General features: G+C 41.8%; 2 protein-coding genes across 3 annotated transcripts in view; one reads left to right on the forward strand and one right to left on the reverse strand.

Moving 5' to 3' along the window:
- LOC311001769 (protein phosphatase 3 catalytic subunit alpha) overlaps positions 1–9,773 on the reverse strand; it is a 68,412-nt gene extending 58,639 nt beyond the window's left edge. For both annotated transcript variants that reach the window (XM_083992919.1, XM_083992918.1), the window contains exon 1: positions 9,505–9,773. In XM_083992919.1, coding sequence (XP_083849045.1) covers positions 9,505–9,565 — 61 coding nt within the window. In that variant the 5' untranslated portion in view covers positions 9,566–9,773. The remainder of the gene's footprint in view (positions 1–9,504) is intronic.
- A 2,539-nt stretch (positions 9,774–12,312) lies between these two features.
- LOC311001976 (B-cell scaffold protein with ankyrin repeats-like) overlaps positions 12,313–27,290 on the forward strand; it is a gene marked incomplete at both ends in the record, with an annotated part of 37,350 nt that continues 22,372 nt past the window's right edge. Inside the window, 10 exons of the mRNA XM_083993156.1 lie at positions 12,313–12,325; positions 12,862–13,257; positions 15,027–15,169; positions 15,271–15,409; positions 15,520–15,662; positions 17,225–17,339; positions 18,145–18,341; positions 23,561–23,624; positions 23,862–24,077; positions 25,875–25,937. Of these exons, the coding sequence (XP_083849282.1) occupies positions 12,313–12,325; positions 12,862–13,257; positions 15,027–15,169; positions 15,271–15,409; positions 15,520–15,662; positions 17,225–17,339; positions 18,145–18,341; positions 23,561–23,624; positions 23,862–24,077; positions 25,875–25,937 (1,489 nt within the window). The remainder of the gene's footprint in view (positions 12,326–12,861; positions 13,258–15,026; positions 15,170–15,270; positions 15,410–15,519; positions 15,663–17,224; positions 17,340–18,144; positions 18,342–23,560; positions 23,625–23,861; positions 24,078–25,874; positions 25,938–27,290) is intronic.

Genomic DNA, 27,290 nt, shown 5'->3' on the forward strand with positions numbered 1-27,290 from the left:
CGTACTGTCTCGTGGGACATCTTTAGAGATCCATGAGCAGGTTTTTTATCTGCCGGCCAAAATAAAACAGCTTGATGGCAAATTCATTAAAAAAAATACTTAAAAACAAAACATAGACCATTTATAAGCTCCATAACTTTCAAATATTCATTTTTTTGTGATGTTCTGGCATCAAAAAGTCTGAAAAACAAATAATAAATAATAATGAGAAACATGTCAGCCATCATCAGGATGTCCTGTCACACAAATGCCAATCGGACAAAACACCATCCTGTCAGGTCAATTATAGAACAAGCTGGCATCCAATGACAGATTTTTTTTTTCCCCCCGACAGTGGACTAAGATAAGCAGACACCAAATTCACCAGCACATGGAATAAGAGGGTTAATTTTCAGCCAGGTGGTCTATAATTAACGCGTGCGAATGAGTGTAAATAAACCTTGGGGCCTGGCCTCACCTCCAGCTGTATTTGTATAGCTGGAGTTTCTCTCTGGTCCACACTGGGTACTTCAGCTAGTTAGCTAACAACACCTGAAAGAAAGGAAAAGTCCCCCAGGGGTTGTGATTTCACGCTGCAGACTCAACAGTAAATGAACGGAGGGAAAAACACCACGGTATATAACGTGCTTATTTACCCATCTGTAATTAGGGCTTTCTCTCCATTAAGCAAATTTTTGTTCATTTGCTTAATGGAGCTGAGAGAGAGAAAAAAAAACTTCCCTTGCTTTGAAAAAGCTCCATGCAAAACTTGAGCCCTTGCACCACGGAGACCAAAAATTAATTTGTGTTTATTCCAAATGTCCTAAATCACTGTACCCGACACAGCCATAATAAAAAAGTAAAAGTGGCCACTGTTACTCAAGGCTTCCATAATGTTTCTCCATAACACTTGATTAAAAGTATTGATTGGTCTGTTAATTAAAAGAAACTGTGTACGCGACACAATCTCTCCGTTTCTTTTTCTTCTGATGAAGTCTGTGCTGCAGTGGATTCATTCTCCCAGCAGGCAGCCCAAATGATGAAATGGTAAATAAAAATGCGAGGGAGTCGGGGGTAAGTACCACACCGCACTTCACGGCGCGGCAAACAATTGGTACACATGACATTCAACACGAGTCCCACACATTCTTCACTTCAAGAGTCCCCTGGTTCCTGCTGAACGGTGCTGGGAGAAAAAAAAAAAAGCCCTGAAAAATGTCAAACTGCAATTTTGAGGCCTTGAAGCCCCAATCGCTGGCACAAGAAAGAAGAACCAGTGGGCAAAGCTTCAGCGAATGCACAGCTCTGACGCCATGGTGGCCCATGCCGTTCCCGGTGCCCATGCTCCAGCGATCGGCCAAACCAAACTCCCTCCAAAATAAAACTGCAGTGGAATGCAGCGCTACACCCTCAACACAAATCTGAGAAATCTTGTTCTGCTCCTGATGTGCTTTGTCAAACATCCTGAGGGAGGAGGGAAGGGGGGTAGGTTTGCCCAGGATTCATTATAACAGATGCAACGGTTCCTAGAGTCACTGTCTGACATGTTCCTAGAGTCACTGTCCCTGTTTTCCCATTCCCAATTCTTTTTTTTAATGTAAAGTTGCCCCTTGATATGAAAAGTGCCATATAAATAAAGCTTCCTTGCCTAACATACAAAGCCTGGATGAGGATATCACAACAAACTCCCTCATAGCTGATATGATATGTGATGTGTAATCTCACATGAGTTGCACAGGTTGCTTGCATTTCTAGCGTGTTCCCTGACACACACATGCCCTGCTGGAAATGACATTAGCATATTCATCAGTTCTTCATAGGAACAACCTGCATTTGCATCAGCCTCAGCGTGTGTGTGTGTGTGTGTGTGTGTGTAGGTGTCAACAAGTACCGATGCCTACATGATAGCAGAGAGGAGGCAATCTCGACTAGACTGTTACCGTGAGATATTGCGCTCTCTTCCCATGTCATCCCCCTCCCATATACATGCACTGAGTGGATGAGCCAACACAAGAGTTACAACACCTCCCCCCCCACCACCACCACCTCCCCCTCCATCGCTCTGACTTTTCTCTGCTCACTAATCTACCATTTACAGGCAGCCCGCAGATGGCTTTACTCCTTTCACCCATGTTTAAGTACAAACGACCGCCTGGCACAACACGGGAGTGTGCGTCTGTGTTTGCATCTGTCACACAGCGGCATGCAGAGGCTTGTCCCACTTCACCCGAGACAAGTCTCCCCGTTTAGCATGCAGGTATGTTGTTCGCCACAAGGAACCTCTCCTTTCTAATAAAAAAGAAGGCGAGTAGGACAGGGCGTGAGGGAAACCGAGGCCAAAACACAGCTCATTCACACAGAGGAGGCTTGTCCTCCAGAAACATGTTACTGTGGAGATCTTTTATTCTGGGGACACAAAACATTATTCAGCGTTACTAAAATGGGTTCTCATTTGGCACGCCGTGGTTGTAGGTGCCTGTGCGCACATACCTGTGGGCTGGGGTTAGATAAATATTCAGGCAAATGGAAATCAAAATGTAAACAGTTCTTTTGCGAATGACAAAAGGGGGGTAAGGATTTATTCAATGCATCCAGGCATCGATTGGACACTATGCAGATTCAACTGCATCAAGCTGCAAAAAGAAAAAGAAAAAGAAGAACTGTCGTGACTTCAGCAATGCCACATATGAAATTAATCACCAGTATCTCACAAACAGCGTGGGTCTGTGACAACATCAGCCTAATTAATGAAACCGAGCTATCAGCTGGCACATCTGGTATTTATAAGCTCTTGTTTCCTTGTCACCTTTGCCTCCTCCCTGTGATGGGTTTTCAAGTGCAGCTTGAAAAAAAAAAAAGTCAACAAGGCTCTGTCGTTATTTGGAGTAACTGAAATCTGATGTGTGAATAAAAGCTAGTTGCTATAACCAGAGATTCTTAAAATAAAGAAATCCAAATAAATCTGTTCTCAGGTCAACATTTGCCTGGGTGTCACCACTCTAATTAACATTACTGCCCGTGTGTTTTATAAGCAAGCACTGCACAATCCACAGAAAGAGAAAGAGAGAGAGAGAGATCCCTGCACCTTTCTACACCCTTTTCTCCCTGAGAATTTATGGGACAGGAAATTCACTCAGTAAACTTTTTGAGAGAGTACTTCCACTGGTCAACTTGTGAGGCTGCAGCTCGTTCTGCTGACCACACACTTGGAAATATCACTGCAAGCGCTAAAACCATTATGTCTTTTTACAAGATTTATTTGCATGGACGCATGCCCACCGCGCACCGTAGTCCAAACTGCTGCATGCAGTGAAATAATACGGCCTATCTGAAATGGTATAGTCCGTCTAAAAACCTAGCTTTCATGCCCACATGCTCATCCACAGCCCCCCGCCCCCACCCCCACCCCCAGCCACTTTCATTTGCTTTCACTCACCAACCTGCTCACTCCCACACACACTGCCTCCCCTGACAAGCATGAATAAGTTGATATCGGTGCTGTCGCTGTCGTGCTAATGTTACTATTACTGCATGATTAGTCCTGTTGAGGTGTGAGGTGAGCAGGATTTCTCCATGCAGGTATTTGTATTGGATTTTTTATTTTTTATTTATTCAGTTAATTCATTTTTTATTTTTCTACATGTGAAAGTTGTGTTTCAGCACAACAATGGAGGAACCGTTTCCCTTCCATCAAACTGAAACACCCGTTTTCTCTTCTAGAATGATGTTTAAAATAAAACTGTGTCTTTTTAACCCTGTTTGTTTTACTATGCATGTTTGTTCAACAGATTCACCATTTCAGCTCAGAGTCTCCAAATCAGACTGTCATTTACAAAGTGAAACGAGAAAAAACCCACAGACACAAATCACGCCTCACACAAATATTAATCTGAGTTGTTAATTGAATTGGGTCTGTGGTAAGCCGGTGATTCAAAGCCTTTGACGAAGCATTTGCTCTCAATTTTTTGCTGAGCAGCATTAAGCAGCAGCCCTGGCCCATGACAGATAGTTTCTATCTCTGAATTCTATAGGATTTAATCAATTAAAGACGACCCAAGTTGTAGCAAATGTGTACAAGTGTGTGTACACTCTCAATCTCCCCCGACAGAGAAGCATTTCTCCACTGCTGCTCCATGCTCTGCCCTCTGAAAGCTGAGGGTAAGAAAGCACATTTACTACTCTACTGGCCTCCAACCCAGCAACCCAGTTGCTCCCAGTTCACTAGGTGAGCCTCTCCTCCCCCATCGCTCTGCACTGGGTGCCCACTGTGTAGTTACATGTGTTGTAGACACTGTATTGATTGATTTGTGACTGTGCGGCGACCAGCTCCAGAGAGCGATCTAATGACAGACGACTCTCGTCTCTGCTCCAAATGGCTTTTGTTAGCCTGTGTAGCTCTCAAAAGGACTGTGAGTTGGTGTCTGCCAGCCATGAAATGAGAACTACAGAGGGTTGTTTATACACGGGCTGATTTTTTTTACCAAATAAAATCTCGCAACATTATGATCTCTGGCTCGTGGATGCCACTGTGGGCAGAGGCAATCAAGAGTGGAATTTTTCTCTCTGTTTGGTCCTCGGTAAAATTGTAGTTTGGTGGTTGAAGAGGAAAATGTGGCGCATGTGTGGCGCATGTAAGGCACCTACTGAGGAGCCGTTATAATACGAAGCCACAGCAGAACGCCAGGCTACACAACTATTGGCTCAAATGCGTCGACGCCGTGTTTAAAGGTCCTGCAAATCCCCCCCAACTCTACTCATCGGCTTAGCAACAATATAAAAAATGCCAAGGAAGGTAAACAGTTCTCCTCCTCCTGTTGCTTTATCAAGACCCAACATCCATTTGTTCACATGAATTAGCAAGAGCAGCAGCTAATGCATGGAGTCAGATTACAACCTCTGAGCAGAGCCGTCTTTATCCCCCTATATGGAGCTTAATCTGTCCAAATCCGCCGCTTTGCTGTGCCCTAAATCCACAACAGAGCCTAATTCCTCTTTAATCTAATGAGCGGTAAAGGTGCATATACTCAGGTTGAGAATAACAGAGGCTGTGTATCTGAGCATCACATCACAACACAGATAGCTCAGACCATTGTTAGCATAAACTGTCCAAAAAAAAAAAAAAGTCACAGCAGGCTATAAGCCCAGCAGGCTTTTCTGTCACTCATCGTTTGAGCTTGTACGTGACATTTCTAGGTCGACCTACAGTACGTTAGTGGACGAATGTTAACCCTCACCCCCCTCCCAACCGAGATTCACCTTCACCTGTAGCTTAACTACATATCTGAAACAAGGGCTATATTTATTTTTTACCAAAACAATGATCAAAAGTGGTTTCGCTCTGTGCATCACTTTCCCAAATGCAGACGAGAAAAGGCTTCAACCAGGAATGGATCAAATTCAACTCTTACAAAGATCAATTCTGTCCATTAGAGGTAAAACACCGTCATAGCCTGAATAAATAGCTTTGTTCAGTATTTTTATATCTTCAAAAAGAAAAAGAAAAAAGGAGGGAAAAAAAGTTACATTTTTGGGGGCAGCTGGCCAATGTACATCGCCACCACCCAAGAATACTGTAACCTCAAAATGCATAAAGACAGCTTGACGTCAACCAGTGGGATGGAGCTTCGTCTCCCACAGAGCAGCAAAATACGTCACTACTCGCTCTTGATTAAAAATTGACTGTCTAACAGAAGAAGAAATTACTAGTTATGTGCCGAAAACAAACCCAGGTTGAGATTATTGACAATGTGATTCCTGCAGTTTTACTGACACCGAGGGACTTCTGACTTATGGCAGACTATTTCAACTTCACAAATGACAGATCCTGCAGGCTGGTAAAAGCAAACGGCCTCACCAGTTATTATAAATCACTTGACTTTCCCACAACAATCTTATTCCCAAGCTAATGACAAGGCTTATGCATGCTAATGAGGAAATATTACCCTGAACGGCAACACCTTGAAAAAAAAAAAATCCTGACCCATGGTAATTTTATATCTGTGTCACACTATGTTTACACCTGATAAGACAGACAGACACACCACAATGTGACACATGTCGGCTTATGAACATGAAGCAGAACCATATGCAGGTGATCACACGTAAGGCGAAGATCAAGTATGTGGCATTACTTAATGTTCTGTTCTATAAATGACTCGGCTATCCAGCTGGGATCAGTGGCTGGCATTGCGCCGCTGTCACCACCACCATGTCTCCAACCCACGCATGTCTGAGCATTGGGGCCTCTCCTCAAAAGTCAAATGTCAGATGTTATCCATCCCCACTCATAGAGAAGGACCCAGTGCACCATCGGGGGGTGAGGAGGCCCGGCTTCTCACATGGTGACGGAAAAACACCATTACTGAGCCCGTTTTGCCTTTGGAGAGCAGTGGTTGTCATGAGTGCAGCATGACAACCATGTTACCAACAGTTTATTTTATATTTAACTGAGCACAGCGCTGGTATTAACTGTCGCACAGAGGAAGGTTTTGTTTTCACAGAGTTAGTTTATTGGCAGTCATTTATATTCTAAAGTTTGGATTGTCAGCAGATATCCAATAAATGCAATGTAACAGTGACTAAGCTACTCAATTATTATTATGATTAGTTACATAGAAGAATTCTTTGATGTAAATATTTGGTGGTTCCCTTCAACAACCTAAAACATAACCAAAGTTGCCAGCACGCTTCAAAGCAGGGCACACGCATTCAATCTATGGAATTATTTTAAAATCTTGTGAAATAGGAATTTGGGAATTTTAAAATGTTTTATCTCATTTGGTATTGTGTATGACTTAGCTATTCTTTTCATTGACCATATAGGACAGGGTACATCTTTCTCAAATGTATTGCCCTTGACCTGGCCTTTTTAGATGTGGAAACTAGGTTTCTGTATGTGTCTAGCTAAATCTGGTGCAACCATCTTCATTTTCTGCAAATGATTAATGTCATTGCACACTGCCCCTTAATAAACTAAACAAACTAAACTAAACTAAACTAAATGGGCTGTGGGGATTTCTGGAGGGATGTTTTTTAAAAATATTTCACAGACCAAGAAATTAATTCACGGGCTCGTGGAAATAAAGAAAATAGTCACGTGCCACAGCCAAATGGCTAGTAATTGTAGCAAAAACTCATGACCCCAGACTCTAAACAAAATAATCAGGATTATCATGAGTCACGACATAATCCTTATTTAACTACTTCTTAACCAGGTAAACTGTTGAAAACTTAAACGCAAAACATCTGCAATAGTGAATGACATCCACATCAAACAAGCGACTGCAGCATACAGGTGATGGGGGTCATTCCGTTTAACGGTTATATACTGGGAACTACTCGTGCGTTTCAGCTCATTTATGACGTGACAAAATGACGCAACTTCTCCTGCCTCAGCAGATTAAACTCTGATGAGTGATTACTATGGGCCAGTGGCTTGCAGCAGCATTATGATAATGCATTTTGAAAACAGGTGGATGCAAAGTGCTTATGATAAGTTGGCCTGACACCTTGTAGCAGGGCAAACTAGGCAGCTGAAAACAAATTACTTCACACATATAGCCAGCAGTTATTTTGGTGATGTGCTTTGTACACACCCGGCGTCTGTGTTGCCATAATACTGATGCATTACCAAAACACCGACTCCCCAAACTTGATGAATGAATAATGAGTTAAATAACTTTGTTGATGTCAGCATCAGGTTTAGGAGCGACCCCCCCCCCACCCCACCCCCAGAAACTGGCCTCTCAGGTTCCCTGGCATCCCGGCTAAAGACTAATCAATACATTTTAACCTGATTAAGACCATGCAGGCCTTCACCCAGCAGAGCAGAGCAGGGAGGGACTGAGGTACAGTATTGAGATGTGCAATGCGGTGGCATCTGCTCAGTGAAAAACAGTCATGTGCCAAACGGAAAAAGTAGCTTCAGATCTTCGTAACATGACCAACCGAGTTTGATATTGAAAAAAAACATACTTGTCATATCTATTTTTCATTACCCTTCAAGTTGGTGGAGACTGTAGGGGGATGATCTCTTGAAATATTCATTACCAAAGCACCCAAGACATGCTGGGACTCTCTTTGAACACTCAACCCCATTTTTCTGAGCAAAATGCAGTCATATAGCCACAACACAACTGGTTCGGCTCTGTACTGTCTGCGGGGGGAAGAAACTGCGAGAAATCATTTGGTTTAAACATTTTTCCATTTCAAAGAGCACAAGCTGAGCCTAAGGAAGCAATGAAGTGGAACTATATTTGTGACACAGCTTGGTGAGGCAGAGATCAGGCTTGCCTATAATATAGAGCATAGTCAATGATTCCAGTCATGGTCTTTTAAACACTGCAGCGTTGCCTTTCCTGCTCCCTAAACAAAATCCTAATGTTTAATGGTCAACGATGATCTAATCATTTCAACTGTTTGAACCTTAGCAACTAAGCCTGAATAAAAATTACTCAACTATTCCCTCCTGTGCTCATTGCATTGCACACACTGTGACTGCTGTACATGCCTGTTGTGATGTACTGTAGTGGAGCTGGAGAATAATAATGGTTGCAAACTAGTGCTGGATCGAAATCACCCCCCAGTCCAAATAAACACATTCTGTCATCGTTCTTCTGAGGAAAAGGCTGTGTGCATTTGTCATCCAGCATGTGAAATCTCACTCAAGTGCTCATATTCAAAAAAAAAAAGAGAAAGAGAGAGAGACACACACAGGCTTCACACTGCAGCCTGAGTGGAGAACTGCCTTTGTAAGTCAACATAAGATGTCAACTGGCATGAAACTGGGCAGGCTACACTGCCCCTATTCCGTGTTCGTGGGTAGGTCGACTCGATTATGATCTTTATTGCATTCTTATGGTAGACTGCAAAGGTGGAATGTCAGACCTGTAAACACAGACGGCACTGAGAACCTGCCCATAAAGAGCACACGATCAACACCCTCAAATGTGACATTAGAAAACACAGGCGACATCAAGTAGTATTATGCAATGCTGAGAAGAAGAAAAAAAAATAGAAGCCTTAGGAAAACTATGCTTGGTGATGCATGCAAAATGAGGGAAAATCGCCCTTGGGTTGAATGCAACGGTTGTGCAATATCTGCATGCATACTGTAAAGCTGTGCGCTGTGTATATGAATCGAAATGACCATGCATCTGTCACACTGCTGGGTGTATTCGTAGCTAAGGGATAAGAGTGTGTACAGACGAGCGGCTATATCATTGCCTCCCAGACGGAATGTGACACATTTCGAGCTAAATTCTTGCTCTGGTCCACAAACTGAGAGTTACCCTCACTTCCTAGTTTACTGCTGCTGTCATAGCTCGGCTAACACCCTTCTTCCTCCATAGCCAGCAAACACATTTCGACTACATTTGCCGCTGCCACCGCCGCTGCTGCTGCTGCTGCTGCTGCTGCTGTGGCTTTGCTGCTACGACAGTGAATTCTTCAAGTCTGCTCCTGCTGCTCAGAGGGAGAGCTGTGGTTGCGTGTCGTTTCGGTGTGCCGTGGAAAATAAACACTTACATTTCACCACCCTGTCCGTCGTAGATAACTTCGGTTCATCATTCGGCTTGTTTTCGGACATTTCCAGTGTGATATAATATTGAGATATAGCAGAAATGAGACTGAAAACGCTCCCTGCGTTGCTCTTGCCGAACAACTCTTGAGTCTATCCGAGAAAATAGACCGCAGTGATCTCACTCGGTCCTATCAGCGGCCAAAAATACTTGCAACAGGGTTACAATTTCACTGCTGGTGCTGTATGAGCTGCTCTGTCTGATTTACTGTTACTCTGTATCAAGTTGTGTGAGCGCAGTCCGCAGTCAAACATGCTAACCCCGAGGACCCGCCCCCCAAATCACACCGGAGGTTCCTATTGGCTGAGAGCTGCAGGCTACCACTCTGACTGCACATTCACTTTTATCAAAGGGCTGTTGCTGTGTCAGTCAGGCCTTGTGTGAATAACTGTATGAATTACTTGTAATAAAACTTAAATTAAACTTGTGACTTTTTAAACGCACATAAAACAAATAAATAAACATATGAAACTACTAAAGCTTTCACCTTAAATATGTTCAGAAATATGAATAATTAATTTCCAAAATGAAAAAAAATAATGAATTGAACTCAAAGAAGGATAAAACTATATTTGGATCCTTGGATTACAGACAGATAATGTGGAAGCCCTTTATCTACCAGAGAAATAATAATAATAGCAACAAAGATAAAAAAAAAAAAAAGAAAAAAAAGAAAAGAAAAGAGCAAAACATTAAAATCCATAATTACAGAATATAAATATTTTCATGGAAATTCTTAATTAGTCAGAATTAAATTGAAAATTTAAATAAAATAATTTTTGATAAAAGTCAGTTGTCATGAAAGGCCACAATTATGAGATCAAATCAGAATTATTAGATTCATTAATTATGATGGTCAAAATGAGGGGGGGGGGGGGGGGGGGGGTTGGACATCCAAATGATGAAACATCAAGTCATAAGTGATTAAAAAAAAAAAACAACACTCAAAGTTGTCCAATAATCAAAACTACCAGATAATGCGTCCTAATTTTTGATTTGACAAGAGTGTTTTTATTTTAACCATGACTAAACTCTTTGGTTATTTGACCCTCCATAAATCAGAGCCAGAATAATCTGATCTGCATTATTCAAATTTTCTCTCACTTCATGGTGACAGTAACAGTAACAGTAAAGAGACATCTCAAATTCAAACTGAAGGACAAGTTTCCATGACATTTGTTTTGGGTGTCTCCAGTTCTCTCAGGACGAATCTATAGTTTTAGTGACCCCTCGACCTGACCTCATTTTGCATTTTCAAAGAGCTCTCCTCCAGCGCCACCCACAGGCCAGCATTGCACATGTGATATTACAGCTATATTTCCTTCAATTTCCAGAGACAATTCATGCTCCCATGGAGATAAACCACTTTGATTTCAATGTCCTATCAGTGCCCTTTACTCCAGCACCACCCTCAGGACAAGAGTTGTAGTTTCAGTCTTTTTTCTTTATCACCATTATCAGTGTTTCATTTAAGGTCATGGTTAACCTGCCACTATTTGTCTCCATGTCACCTATGGAAAAGTGTTGATAGCTTTGTTGTCTGTCATAGGGGGGTTGGTCTGTTTACATGAACTCACCACAGATCCACTGGAGGATCTCATGTCCTGTCTTTGTAGTTAGACAGAGCCGTCATATAGAAAGTGTGAGTGCGTGAAAGTGTGTGGCTCTGCGTGCATCGGGAACAGCCTGATCTGTCACTGGTGAGTCACCAGGTACACAGTACTGATAATTTGCATGAAGGAGACCTCAGCTTTCACCCACTCGTTTTCTCTACAGTTGTGCGTTTCGGTTACCCCTCTATCGCTGAAAGGATATTAATGAATAAATGGTGGCAAACTGCTATCAGTGAGACACTAGTGTGGTGTGAGTCACTTGTTGACAGGTGGAGGCAGCTAATGAAGCCCCCAGTTTTGCATTTCTCCCTCTCTCTCTCTCTGTATATGTGTGGTAGGTCAGACCATCTCATAGCTTTCTCATCTCTGCCTGTATTGGAGACATTTACACCACATCATTAGTTTCTGGCTCCAGCCACGGGTTCCAGTGCTCTGCTTCACCCTGGCTGCTGCAGACTTAATTGAACTCTGGTCAAATGTGTGGCTCAAATTTTTCACTTTCCGTTCACCTGCTGCCTGCTTGACGGAGACCTTTGTGTTTGTTATTTGCTGGTTGGTATTGTCTACCTATTTGCTTATACATACACCGACTGTGTTTTTTTTTTCATTATAAGAGTGATAATCGGTAGATAATTCAGTTTAGACTACGTCCACTGCAGCTTTAGTAGATATTATTCCATAAAAATGGATGTCAAAATACAGGAACACTCAAAAAGTAAAAAAAATGTCAAGCTAGAAACCACACAGTAGACACACTGTGACCTTGATGTGCCACTCTCTTTGCTGAATAAACATTATCTCAACATCAGTTCTTTATAACTCATGTTTTATGATGACATGTTTATAACTATTCACTAGTGATATATTGACAGCAGGCTAAACTTGGATGAAATACTCTTGATGTCAAAACTACATAGTTTTTGTCACATTGAAGTCTTGTCTTTTTGAATACTGAGCTCATATTCAATCTTGTTCCTTGTCACCGAACAGGCTTTCTGTTCCATTAAAAAAAAGAGGTCTGATTTCCTTATTCATTTTGGTGAAGCAGGAAACGCCCTCTTATCTGTACACCTACAGACAAAAGCAGTGCTGTTTTCCATGTCACTGTGAGGTACGACCTGCAGACAAACAGCACTGTAGCCATGAGCCACACAGGTAAGCTGTCTGTTTTACTTATTCAGCAATTCATTCCTACATACATTTTTACTTGGATCGTGAAAGTGATTAATTGCTTTAATATACGGGTGTTGATTATTCATGATTGCTTTGCAATGCTCAGAGCAATATTTTGTGGTTAATATGGGGGGAATATATCTTGGTACTATATTTAAATGTCAAGGTTTCATTTAATTATTTCATGTTTTGCTTGTTTTTGTATTAATGTATTTATAGTGTTTTTGTAATTTATTTAAAGATAAAGCACCATCAGTCATTTCTCTACATCCTCTACATACAGTACTTTGCACTTTAATGTGCTGCACTGACAGTGACACTATAACCATTTTTCCACTGTGTGGGTCGGTTGCAGAAAAGTCTATAAACTTTTTTATGATGAATATGAGTTATGCAGCCCAAATATGTTTAAATGAAATAGAGGGAATGTGAGGTTTTTCCATACAAAACTAAAAACTGCAAAAAGAACATGTGCATGTTTTGTACATATTTGAACAGAATACGTATTTTCCTTTTAGCTGAGGAGCTACTGATCATCTATGAGACTGAGGCGGAGCAATGGGCAACTTACCTGAAGTCGGTCTTCACTGGTCCCATCTCACAGGCCGGGATCTGCTGCTATGACATCGCTGCAGTGTCCAGCCGGCGAGGCGACTTCCTCAGACTGGCCCAGTATAAGTGCAAGCTGCTGATCCTTTCCAAAGGCATACTGGAAGGACTTTGCCAGATGTGGCGCTTCTTCCTGGCCCGCGTGTTGAGTCCCGCTGCTCATGTGGTGGTGCTGCTGTGTGGCGTGGACAGTCTGACCCCACTGCTGGAGCTCGTGCCCCTCAATGGTGATGAATGCCTGCAGATCTCAAGTGAACAGGATGCTCATGAGTACCTGTCAGCAGTGATTGATATTGTGAAAAAAGGTATGAAAATTGCTAAAGTAAATCCCATTATGTATTATCCTGCCTCTAATTACATTAAAATTCAAACTATATTTTTCACTCGAGGCCTCCTAAGACGCACACAAAAAGCTCTAGAGGTCTCCAACCTTATTTGAGGAACCAGTGAGGCATGAAATATCATCCCTGCTACTCTAACACTTGATTTCTTTTTAAACCTTGTTCATTACACAAATTAAACATATAGGCAGAAACAGTCTACAACAACACAATATCTATTATAAGAAAAGAAAACATATCCATGAATATGAAAAGTGAATTTAGAACCAAGCGGCTTGCGTCAATCAACATCAGAGGAGTTGGATGACAGCGACTGACTGACTGATATGTAAGCTTTGAATCAGTCTCCGCCTATTTTAGTCAACTGACAAGTCCTCTAATAGATGAGGAATAAAACAGACTGATATTTAGACACAGTGTGTGTCCAAGGCTTGAAAACCCAGAACACAATCATCCTCTTCAACAAGCCCTCGCTTCAGGGAAACATTTCACATGGCCTTGCTGTTCCTCTGCCGTAAATGTGAGGGGGAAGAATGCTCATTATCTGTGTGAACGCCCGAGCAGCAGCTTGGAAACCTGTTTACTGACTATTTTCGCAAGAATTGTGTGCGCTGAAGAATGACATCCAATATTTTTTAGCGGCAGCTGCAGAGAGATCTTTGGTAGCACTGTGTATCTGTGGCATGTCCTCATCTGCCCCTCCAATTATCACCTGCCTCCTTCCCTGTTTTTCCTAATTGCACTATTTGTATAAAATCATAAAGCAGCAGAGGGGGCTTGTATTAAAACAGGTGTGTGTGTGCAGGAGGAACATCTGATGCAAATAGCTAGTCTTTCCTCTTTAGCCACCTCTGATTACTGATCGTGAGCCATGCAAATTCAAGTGCACTCTGCATCACTTCATTGCACTGATACAGTGAAGTGTTTCAGGCCTGGATCCCACGGACAGTTATATTTTAACCCAGAAGTGCTTTCACTGTTCAAACATAATGATGATGTTTGTTTGTTAGCACATACAGCAGACATGTACGTGGGTGTTCGATGAGTTTCAGTGTACAGCACAGAAAAAGAACGTACAGTTTAAAACTGGTTTCTCTGACAGAACTGCCATGAAAATTAAACCCTGAGCTACTGTTAAAATAAAGGAAGCTCATACATTTGCATTTCTATTTGAATCACCCCAAAAGCAACCGAAAGTTTTAAATGTAAGTACTTCAACCCCATTGGGTGTACAACGTTCATTAATAAAACAAATTCATGTCACACTACAGCACTGAGGCTACTGAAGCACAGCAATGTTTTGAGCTAAAACATTTGTCAACAGGTTACTTTAGCGTAACATTTGCCAATTAGCAGTACAGACTGATGAGAGCTGTAAGTATTTACTCATGAGCCATTGTAGTTTTGATCTGATAAAAGCACTAGATAAAAAGTTAAGTGGTACACTTCATCCTGAGAGGGGATTGAATGGTTGTACCAATTTTTTATAGCAATTTCAAAGAAGTTATTTAAAAATATAAATGATGAACTCACAATGGAATAAGGGATTAGGCTTCACTATGCCTGTAGAAAATGCCAAGTCAATACAACTCATGGTTTATACGGGACCAGTATTGCTGTGCCGTGCTGCCTGCGCGACTGAAAATGCACCATGTTAGCTTATGTGATCTGAAACCTTTTTGAAGGCTTTACTTGTGCATAATTCAGTATATTAAATGTCTCATCTTTTATAGGCGGGTCAGCTGCAGCGGCAAATGTCAACCCCTTGACACGTAAACTATCAGGATCAGAGCAAACGGCGGAACAAATGCAGTCGACTGGAGCTCACAGTGTCAGATGTAGAGCCGTAGTTGTTCCTTCCAGAGTTCCCTGTGGGGTGAGACACTCATCTAGTCAGTCAGTAGTAAGCCATTTCATTTTTCCACAAACCAGCCCTAACACTGGCTACACTGCTGTTCACTGTACTGTCTTTGGCAGACATCTATGGAAGTGTTCATTCTTTTGAAAAATGAGACTGCTGGCAGCGACGCTGAGGTCGAGTTTACCGCTGAAAATCAGATGCTGAGATTGAAGCCTGTCCTGTGGAACGACCAGATTTTGTGTGTCAAAGCACCAGGTGAGCGAAAATGACAACAAAGGTTGAACATATGAGTAAGGAAACATAAATACAGAAAATGTAACCAATCTGTTTCTGTTCTACCTCTCTCTGTATGTTGACCACTGCAGATTTTCCAGCAGGGAATGTAAGAGTGACCGTGTATAATAATGGAGTGCCACTGAGCAAGGCACAGTTGCAGTACTACAGCAGCATGGAGGAGGTCTCCTGCCTTCTGTCCAGGGTAGCTGACCCTGTAGATTTCATGTGTCAGGTACAACTTGCCTTTATACCACTTAATATCTTTTGAGTCCCACAGTTTTATAACATTGCAATAGCAAATTGCTGGATTACTGTAGCTCCTTTTCTTTCTTTTTTTTTTTTTTTTTACCTTAAACCCTTCACTGAACTGTATAACACTGATCAACTGAAGTAATAGTAGTACTAGTTTAGCTTTTTTTTAGATTTTCAGTTTAGATATTTGATTGATTGATTGATTGATTCTTTTAATGACCACACAGCCAGGCTGGTGGAATTTGCTTTCAGTACAGCTCATTGGTACAGGTTCCAAACATATAACTTACTGTAGCATGTAAGTTTTCTCTCTCGGTTTCTTGCCTTGAGCAGTTTGTCGTTATTGTTGTGTGACCAGAGATTTGACCACATTTGCATTTACAAGACCAGAGGTTATCAAACACCCTCAGAGTAGTAGCCTACTGTACATCTTCAGGGCAGACCGGAGGCTACAGCGAGTCTCTATTGTGAAGGGACGAGACAGACCAGGCTAGCTGGTTAGCATGCAGAAAGACAAGAACTGACATTTGCAAGATTTTGCTTTCAACCCCTGGAGACAAGTGTTGGTGAAAGAAGCAGTGAAGTTTGATGCTGAATGGTTCCTCTCCACTGATAAACATCTTTCAATGCTAATTGGCTTTGTTGCAAAAGCAAAACTTCAAATTAAATCAACGCCTTTAAACTCTCCAAACACTGGGCTCTGCTGACAAAGTCATAAAGGTCATTTTAAACTTAACTGATTAACTGATGGGAATTAAGCTGTAAAATAGTCAATGAAAGTGAACGTAACATTACAGTGTATTCTTTTGTCAGAGCAGAACAAGTGCAAACTGTAAGCTTTACACAATTTTTAATATTTTTTTTATATTCAAATAACTCTAGTCAATCATGAGCAATATAGTAAATATGTTTGAATGTTGCTCTTCTACTCACTGGCTCCTCAGAAAAAGTAACTTTCAAAGTGTTATGCTATGAAGTGACTCATTGTTATGTAACTCGGTTACAGAAATTAGTCAATCGCCGCCCCAGAGCACTGCTTATAATTGATCCACTTCAAGCCATTAGAAAGACACAGAAAGATAGAAGATGAATTAAATCAACAATTTCTGCTGATGTTTGTGTGCGCTGTGCTTTCCTGTCTGAAATTGAGGAGACGGCAGATTCAGCCTTCTTTCCGTCATGAACACTTAATTTGATTAGGTCTCTTTTGCTGAAGAGGCAAACTCGAACAATGCCAAAAGAAGAATTTACTAAGAGAATTTCAAACTAAAAGTCCTGGACTGGCGAGGCAGGACTCTGACGTGTGTGTGGTTGTATTCAAACCGACGTTTTTATTGTGCCTCTATGGACTTCACCACATGATCCACAATACTCCCACTGTTTGGAAGAGCTGCTTTTGTTTTTTCATCAAATTCAAATCTCAGATAGTGATCTGCTTGTGTTGGCAGTGAAAAAAGGGTTTACTTTTCTTTTTTTCTTTTCTTTGTGGTCTTGTCTTGTCTCTACAACTTAATTCAACTCATGGTCTGTCTTTGGTTGCAGGCTCTTCAGGTGCCCTCTGTGGACAAGTTGGATGAGAAGCTGTCCTCCATGCTGCTGGAGGGAATGCCCAGCGGAGGCTTCAGGCCACTGCAGTGTGAGAGCACACCTGAAAGAGGTAGGACTGCTTACTCTGGACTTTACACTGGGAAACATCTGCTGACTTGTCATAATGAGGGCAAAACCAAACCTGGTGCAACTTTCTTTAAATTTCATTTACTGTAGACTTTCAAAGAAAGACAAGTCTCCTGTCTCAAACTATTTGCTGACTTAATATTTACGACGAGTAAGTTGTACTTGACAGGAAATCTTTAAAAAATAATTCACTGCGGTATGAATGGATGCCAAGTATCCACAGAAACACAGGTGATGATTAATGGAAATATTGCCTTGTTTTAAGCACAAGCCATTAGCAACGTTTATGCTAATGCATCACTACAACAGAAAGTGCATTTCATTCATTCCCTCTCACCATGTGTTTATGCAACAACATGAACTGAGCATAACTGGAATGCATTGCTGCTCAGTGACGTAGCTACATTATCTGCTATGAAAAAAAAGAATGCTTTCCATTATATCTTGTCTCATTATGTGGCAGATTGAGAGCTTCATCAGCGTCTGAGATTGATCCTTAACTCTGGTAAAAAGGGCACAGGGAAATGTTTCCATGACAAACAGGTCAATAAGTGCCTGCAAGCTGTCTTTCTTCGACTTCGTGTTAAATTGCTTACACACTGCATTGGGTGACCTTCATGTTATCACCTGTAAAAGAAGTAACTAAGTGGTACGATCTTTGCTGTCAAGGAATATTACACGTAGGCTACTGTATGACTGTGCATCTGCTTTTCAGGTTTCACTGGACTTTGTTTGCCATGACAGTTTCTGAAAATCCCTCTCCCTGTCTAATCTAATGTTCACATCAGAGATCCACCATGCTGCTGTACCATCCCTTCTCCACTTTGCTGCCCAGTATGGATTCAAGAGTGTGTCCAGCCTGCTCCTGCAGTGTCCAGGTGCTGAGCGAGCACTGCACACAGCCAATCGGCACGGCCAGACTCCCATAGAAATTGCCAAGAGTCATGGCCACACACAGCTTCACATCATATTGAGGGAAACACTGGTAAATACTTTCTCCTCAGCTCTTTGTAAGTCTCACCCTATCTACAGTGTTTCTTCTCTTTTATGGTCAGTCTTCCTTTTGATCATTTTTACCTTCCTCCAATTGCAACTCACCCTGGTATCAGGCCAGATAATATTGTTTTAGCATTATTGAACCTCCATACAATGAAGACATTTCTCCAAATACCAATATCTGTTGACAGCACTTCATGTGCAGTGATTTGTGATCTAATTAAAACCACCCAGTGACATTATCGGTCTATATAGAGCTGGCTGTAATGTCAACTAAATGGAATTCTATAGTTTTCACTTTCTTGCTGACAGCTGAGGAAAACAACATTATTCACCTCAGGTCTTGAGATTTCACAGGCAGGGATGTGGTGCAGCACTCAGAAATGCTCCCACTAACACCAATAAAGCACCGGGACTATGAGTGAGTGGTGCTTTATCAATAATGAACAGAATGGAGGGGGTAGAAAGCAGGGAGAGTGACCTGGGTGTCAGGGGTAACTTCACTCTTCTCCGAACCACCGTCTTTACATCCAGCCCCTGGCTCAGTCTGTGGATGGATGATCACTCTGCCTCCTCTCTCCCTGAATATGTCTGGCCTGTGAGGTTCCTAATGGAACACCCCCACAGACCAGAAAGGCTGTGTTTGTTCATGCATGCATAATGACTCACAGTGCAGGTCGTCTGCATACATTCAGACAATTAATGCAGCTACTAATGTTGAGATTTCCTTGCGTAACGGCACCATTTTCTAATGTTAATGCAGAGAGTCTCTTCCTGCTCAACCTCCCATGTCACGAGGCTGATACAGTAACACAAAAGCAGCATGTTTGCCAATCGCTTGCTAATGAGTGGCAATCCAAATTTAATAGATCCTATGCATGCATGCACATCCCTTTATCTGATAAACCTGGAGGACACTCGCATCATCATGTTCTTTTCCGATGCTAATTTCATTAGGCAGTGAGGACCGTATCATAAAAAAACATGATATTCCAAGTGGTATAGCTGTAATGACAGGTTGAAAATATTGCATCATTACTGCTCTGCTCTGGACAATATACTTTATATAACTACAGTATATTGAGAGAAAAAGAGAGTGAGAAGCATACACCCTATGTGATGCAATTACTGTATGTTACGCAGAGATGATACTGTGTAAGTGTTTCTTCTATCATAGTATATCACCAGTATTTATAAATATATCTGAGCCCAGTCTTCTCATCTAACTTTTATAATCATGATTTGTGTAAACAATTGTAATCTGCAAATTAATCATTAACACTTGTCTTATAAAGGTGGTGGACTCAAAAGTACTGAAATGTTAAGTATTAGTGCAAAATAGTATATATAATACAGTATAATACTTAGGTAACTTAAAATTGCAATTAAGTGCAAAAACTTGAGTAAATTTAATTTGTTATTTTTGCAACACTGGACCAATTCAGGCTGCTGCTGAATTTTTAAAATATAAATCTTTCAGCACAAACAAAAGCCCCTTCAGCTCCACAGTGATCAGGTGAAGGCAGATAATTCAGATTGATAAAATAAAGCCTGGATGAGTAAAACCAAAACAAACATCAAGTAAGTAATTTTACTTTCTATTACAATTTTCAGAAATTGGGTAAACAGATCCTTTAAAGGTCCAATCAGCTGTTGAATTTCTCATATCAGTTTGTAACAGACAGAAGCATAAGGCCCATTCATTTATATGAAAATCTGTGCTCACGTTGCTCGTCGTCTCCCCTTATAATACTGACAACTCTGAACTTTCGCTGATGCTTCAGATCAACCTATAGAGAATTCTCTCTCCAGGGAAATTTAGACACTCCAACAGCTGTTGCAAATGTATTTATCCTCCTAGCAACACTGCTAATTGAGAGTGACTGCAGATGGAGCGAGGTTTGATTGCTCTAGTGAGTCGTGGTGCTCTCTGTGAACCTTCGCAGAGTCGTCTGAGCTGACAGGGAGCAGTGGAGTCAAACAGAGGTCTCGCCACAGGGACTTCACCGTGCCTATAGATGTAACATAACAGACAGATTCGACATGCACAAACAATTGGCATTTGTTTGCAGCGTTCATGAAGGGGTAATTAAAATCTATCCTGACAGCTGAAATCTATATACATATTGTGCTTGTGTGCGAGAGGAAATGTGTACACGAGTCATCATTACAGGGTGCGGTTTTTGCTCTTGTCCCCCTTTTTTTGCATGACAGTTTCATTAACTCATCTGCAGTGTTTCCCCCACCTCCAATTAATCAACCCATGATGCATCAGTGATTTGGGCGTCAGTAGCAGCACTGTCAATAAATCCTAGATGGATCGGTCCCTTGCTTCATACACAGGCTGAATCACTCTGAGAGCCTGCGTCAGATCCACCATTCTGCCCTGGCACCACACTTCTTTGTTAATTAGCTGTGAACCGCTCCAGAGGGGAAAGCTGAATTATTCAGGAAGAGCATAACTAGAGTACAAATATAGAAAATACTCCGCTGTTATCTACGATGTTTATGTCTGCAGACTGCAATATTGTGCTTGCTCACAGTAATTACCAACACAAACACACATTGTCCTTATTTAATATTTTAATACTGGGTCACAAATTTGGCTGAGTGTCATTTGGCATTTAGATGGACTGGGCGCTCCTGCTAAGATGCTCTCAGATGTAGAGCGATAAATACAAATTAGCTCGCGACTCTAAGGCCCATCAGAGACTACAAAGAGCTATTTATGTGTTGCATGCATGCTGTGTTTTGTGTACAATGCTCTCGTATCCAAATGCATGAGGAGCCAGCCTAGGTGACCCCTGATCCTGTTTTGCAAGTTGTGTTTGTTTGGTTAGTAACAGTAGGCTAGCATTGCTTTCAGCCTCCAGACATTTGTATATCATTTGAATCGTATGAACATACTCAAACTGAAAACGTAACAGTAGATTGTGAGCTGCTTGTATACAGCAGAACTAATGAACATTTTTGCATTTAACTGACCATGTAGACTCACTGCTAACACTGTGGCCATGAGCTGAGGACATGTTTCACTTATTTCCAGGGAAATATCTAAACAACTAGTTGCTGGTTGGTTCTTGACTTTTCCTCTACCATGAGGTTGAGATTTTGGGGTTGGATTTGGGGTGAGCGCAAATGTTAGCATGCTACCATGCAAAATAATCAGTGAACATGTCAGACATTGTACAGTACATGCCAAACATCAGCATGTCAGCATTTCCATTGTGGGCACTTAGTAGTCGCGGTGCTAATACTAAGCAGACCAAGGTTTCCTACTGCCCTGAAGCTGGTTGCTTTGGATTAAAGCATCTGCTACATGAGTAAATATAAATGTACAGGCTCACTGACCGTGCCTGCAGCCTGCTATAACACATGTTTGGTGTTAAAAGATAACACTTGGCTGTGTAAATATAGTCTGAAGTGTGAAACATTTCCTTTCCTGCTGAGCTGACCACGTCTTATTTTCCCATCTCAAAAAACAAGTTGGACAGATTTTAACTGCATGACACTTAAGTGATGGGTTCGTGTTACACTCTGCAATCCACCATGTACTCTGAAACCACTGGTTGGTACTAAGAGCCGAGACTAGCCAGCCAGTGAATTGATCATCTCAGCTGCTGAGAACAGATTTACACTCCTTATCCCAGACTAGAATCACTGGAGATTTGTTCTCCCTCTCACAGAATCATGCCTGCTGGTTTGTCTGAAGCCCTGCTGCTTGGACTGCAGCGGTGAGGCTGAAATTTTTCTGGAATGCCTGGGGCTCCTGTAGTTTCAGACATCTGTAAAATGATTTAGCATTTGCGGTTTGTAAATAAATACCCCTTCCCTATCCAGAAATTACCTCTGGAAATACCACACTGGGTTTAAGCACAGCATCTGACAATTATAATTCCATGTTCAAGCTGCGGCAGTGTTTAACCCATCCCTTCTACCTGTTGGGCCTACTATGAACCTCTACTGTTAAGTAATGCATTTATGGAAGCCAGTAAGTAATTTACAGTACTAGAAACAGTGTAATATTGTAATTTGGTCATGAGTGGCTGTGTTGCTTAGAAACTGCACACAGTGCGTGGCAGGTTATATGGAGGATGTTTTGATGGAAGTGAGCTCTGCCTCATATATTCTGCACAGGTTTATGATATTGACTGGGGTTTTGCTTATTGAATTCATCCTCTTAAACTGACACTGCAGTCTAATGTAATCCTAAGGCATTAGCATTGGTATTGTGAAAGACTCTCCTGTTGCTCTAGTGTGTGTGGATGCAAAATGTACAATACAGCTCAGCACCTATATGTTCATGAAAAAACTACAAAAACAGACACTTAAATAATGTTTATTATATTTAGTTTTTTTCTTTTTTCCTAGTGTTTCTCTGTCAAAATCAACACATTTGCAAAATAGCTCAATTATTTTAAAATCAATGACACAAGTCTTCAAATCTCCACCAGCAGTAGATATATGGCAGCAAATTAATATCTGTATTTCATTCTAATCATAGATGCAGTCGAAACATCAAGCCAAGGGTCTTGAATTGCTCACCAAATGATATGTTTGGACTGAAAGGGGAAGATTGTCTGATTTCATAATTACCCTGATCATACCCCTGTCTGTCCCTCAGCATGCTATTAGCAAATAGGCCGACTCGGCAGCAGCTTTGCCGTCAGTGGGAAAACTGTTTTTTTTGTTGTTTTTTTAGCCAACAGGCAGGGTTACAGTTCACCTCTCTAATTCCTGTTATAGCCCTGACATTGCTTTTCCACAAGTGGAGTCCTAACACATGTGGTGAGAAATCTCATTTAATGATGTGGAAGTTTGTCGTATCTGATATGAGAACACTGAATATCAAAAGCTGTTCGGCCTGAAGTGTGAAGGAGCTTAGAGAGAATGGTTTGTAGATCGTCCCCTCCACTTTTAGTGGATTTCATGTTTATGCTTTGGAGAGAGGATGCAGGTCAGAAAATGAGCCGACAGGTCGGATGAAGTCGGAGCAAATTGGAGAGATCCATATTCTCACTAAAACGACAGGCTTACATTACGTCAAGATTTGTGAAATTCATGAATACTAAAATAAAAAATCCACTCTCTCTAGCACCGACTCAAACTAGACAATGTTTCCTCAAATTCTAAATTGCCTTTATTGAGCTGCTTGTTTGTGATTTGGATGAGGCCTGAAACACATCTCCTCTCACTCTGTTGTTGCAGAATATTTTCAACTCCGGTGGGGACAATGGAGACGCCAGCGTGTACGAAGTGATGTGCACTGCAGGTGAGTGAAGGACTGATGGGAAGTGGAAGGAGGACAAAAGAAAGCCGGATGAATAATGGAATTGTTTTTTTTCTCCCCCAGCATATCATTAAGCTGGATTGCTTGTTCATTTCCTACTGCTGAATATTTTCCCTATGCTGATGGGCACACCCTGTAGCGTTGCTTCCGATTAGCTGTGAAATACCAGCATGCAGAACTTCATCATGACATTCAAGCAGTAAACACTTTGTGCATTAGGGAACCCTTCTACCACAGACGTACAGCCAGAGCAACAAGGGGAGGATGAAGGGGAGGAGGTGGAGGATCTCTACGCTCCACTGGGGGCCAATGATGAATATGACACCATCCTCAACTCAACAAAGGCCGTGTGTATTGCCAATCGCCCGCCGGCACCCACACCTCGGCCTGAGAGCACCCAGGTGAAGGAGGACAAAACCCCGTATATCGCTCAAGGTAACTTTTCTGCCCCCGCCCCCCCTTTTTTTGTCAAATTACAGATAATAAAACAACACAGAGCTATGCACAGTATGAAGGGGAGTTTGGGACATGATGTGGGAGGGAGGAAGTGCCTGGAATGTGCATTGCTGTTGTCAGTGGAGTATTGGTGAATAGAGAGGGGGGTTCGTTTTTTTTTTGTGATGCAGTTTGTTTTGATTCCATAAACCACAAGAACATAGTCGCTCCCCACTGCAAAACAAACAAAAGCGAGGACGGAGAAGGAGCCATTTGCCTGCATCAAGAGCCGACAGTCCCTAACTGTTCAATTTCAGCGGCGTGAATATTTCATGAAGATGAAACATCCAAAAGTGACTCGTATTATTAAGGCTTATGAATCATTAAAACGGCTCTGACTTCTCGTTTTCATCTCGCAAATACAAACATGAACACATGCATCCACAATTAATTGTTATTCCCACAGACAACATTACACCCATCTCTCACTAACATCACTTGTGCATTCAAAACACACACGCGCGCAAAAAAAATGATTCTAATTGCACAACAGCCCCATTATGCAGCTTTTTATTGAGCTTGTTTGTATCCAGTGAGCCAACTCTCTTCCCAATGGGACTTACAAAGCAAAAAAGAAATTGAGTGCACCACTGAACTCCCTGCATCCCAACCATCCCCTCAGTAACACAGAGGGAACTACTGGGCTACCATCTGCAACCAATCTTGGCCAGACCAAGGCCAAGTCAGCCAAAATAAGTCATTACACATGTTTTCCATCGTCCTTGTCCCCAGAGTGCACAAGAGAAAGGAGAGGGATTTTGAGGTTTCCATCTATTGAGACAGTGGAGCCTCAAACCACACAAGGATCACATTTTGCTCCTCACTCCCACTGCCGCAGTGAAAGATGTGAGAGGAGAGATGAGGCTTGGTGGAGGATTAGGAGAGGAGCCAGTTATTGGAGAACACTGCACAAGTGGAAATAATGAGGAGTTTTCTTTTGTTAGCGGCAACATCCTCAGCTCAATGAGACTGAAATAGTGAAATGTGAATGAAATTCAGCCGTACAGGGAGGAATTACTACACGGGGAACAATGCACACACTCTAAGGCAAGGTAAAGTAATAGCTACGGCCACGTGAGCCATCCACAGCGGCACTCCGCTCGCAATTTTGGTCCCAAATTGAGCCATGAAGGCGAGCTTGTGTCATGAGCGAGGCAGAAAAGAGAAGGCTGTGTTTGAACGTGAAGTGGAAAAGAGAGATGCTGTCATGGAGGAAGTAGTCAAAGGCAGGATTATCTAGCAGGGTGTGGATGCTGAATTTTAATCCAGCGCTGGTCACACGGCCGCAGCTCCACTGCCTCTGACAGCTGAAGAGAGTAGCCTTTCATTCTGAACACTCACTACCAAACCAAAAGCGTCATTCACAGAGTCTAATTCAATCCAGAGCTCAATCAGTTGTGAGTCTTTCTCCGAGAGGAACCTGGATTTTTTTGTTTTAGCTCTGGAGTCTCACATTTAAAATCCTGCTGTTTCACACACATTCAAATTCCCTTATATTTATATATGCTGTATCAGTAGTAGTAGGTTTTTATCTACTGGCTGTTCACGCTAAGCTTTGCACAGCCCATTGAGGTTAACGCCTTAACATTTAGAGCATGGCTCCACCTTGTGGAAGAACACCTGAAGTACAGGAGCACAGACCATAATGAGAAGCCTGTCACGTCAACTCAGCCTTGTAATTTCATTTACTGAACATCTATGTTGCATCATTATAAATAATAGTTCCTGTGTTTGCAGTGTTCCAGAAGAAGAAGACACCACAGGGCGAGGCCGATCTCTATTCGCTGCCTACCAAACAAGGTACGAGTGAGTGACATAATATCCTGACATTTAGTCCCTGAAGTGGAAGAAGCTTACAGAACTCATAACCCTGCCTTGTAAACACAAGTCTTTCAAATAATTCCCTAACTCCAGGCTGTCTGCGCTACATCTGCAGTCTGTGAGAGTCAAATCAGCGCTGGTATTTTTTGCTTCCAGCAGATCCAAGTGGAATTAAAATATAGTCCATTTAAATACATGTGTAGTTTGCAGGTGTGCTCTTTTTTCATCAGCTCCCAACAGCGTTTTACCTGAACGTGATGCGCATATAATTATAGTGTTTGCACAGCAGTCTCGAAATCCACACTGACATTACCTTATTGACGTCACGCAAGGTATTTCAGACTTGTGTTTTTTCGCCATTTAGAGATATTTTGGGCTTTTAAACCTTAATAAACAAATGCCTCTAGATTGGGCTGCGATGAGGAAGCAGGTGGGAAGTAGAGAGTGGTGTGACCCATAACAAAAGGTCCTAGATGGAAATGTAGTCAACACCATAATCGCTTCCTCACTAAGTTCTCATCTGAATATTAAAGCAGAGAAGTTTTAATCATCACTCTCAGCTCTGGTTGAGTCTGGTTTTATTATACTCTCATCAGGACCGGAGCATGTGAAGACTGTAGTTAATAGCCTGCGCTGCACTTGTCTTTCTTCTGCTCCTCTGAACAGGAACAGCTTTATCACTCTGAGATCTGCTGATGGGGATTTTACTGAGCTGATGATTTTTGCTGACTGATTCAGTGTTGAAATTACCTGCTGGAGGACATCAGTTAATGGTGTTAATTTTGTTATGCCTTGTTAAATCAATTAAGATCCTAGTGATCACAATGGGGAACTGAGCCATTAAAACACACATGTAATAATAATAATAATTTGAAAAAATTAGCTATGAAAAAGACAAGGTAGAACATTGAAACGCAGCAGGGTGCATAGAGAAGATATGGGCGGAAAACTGAGAGAAGGAGCAGCCACACTCAGCACCTACAGAGATACAAAGCCATTTGTCTGCTGTGCTGTACTGTTGGTGACACTGAGTGGCAGGTCCATAGATCATCAGAGTCACCCAGTAAATGACTTACCATCCTCATGACTCACCGGCATTACAGATGTGATGTGAAAGAACATTACCAGCCAACCTCCTCTGTGAATGCCATCTGGAATGGCTTTATACTCTGTCTTTTATAATCTCCATCTTACAGTTTAATTTGTGATATTGTACATGAAATCCAGCTCGTTAACTTGTTGCATAATGTTTGCTGTGATTTTTTTTTTTTTTTTTTGCTGCCTGGTTGTAAAAGCGTTAGATTCCCTGATTGTTCAAAGCAGCAGATGTTT

This window comes from Trachurus trachurus (genome assembly GCF_905171665.1).
Source record: "Trachurus trachurus genome assembly, chromosome: 18".
Lineage (NCBI taxonomy): Eukaryota > Metazoa > Chordata > Actinopteri > Carangiformes > Carangidae > Trachurus > Trachurus trachurus.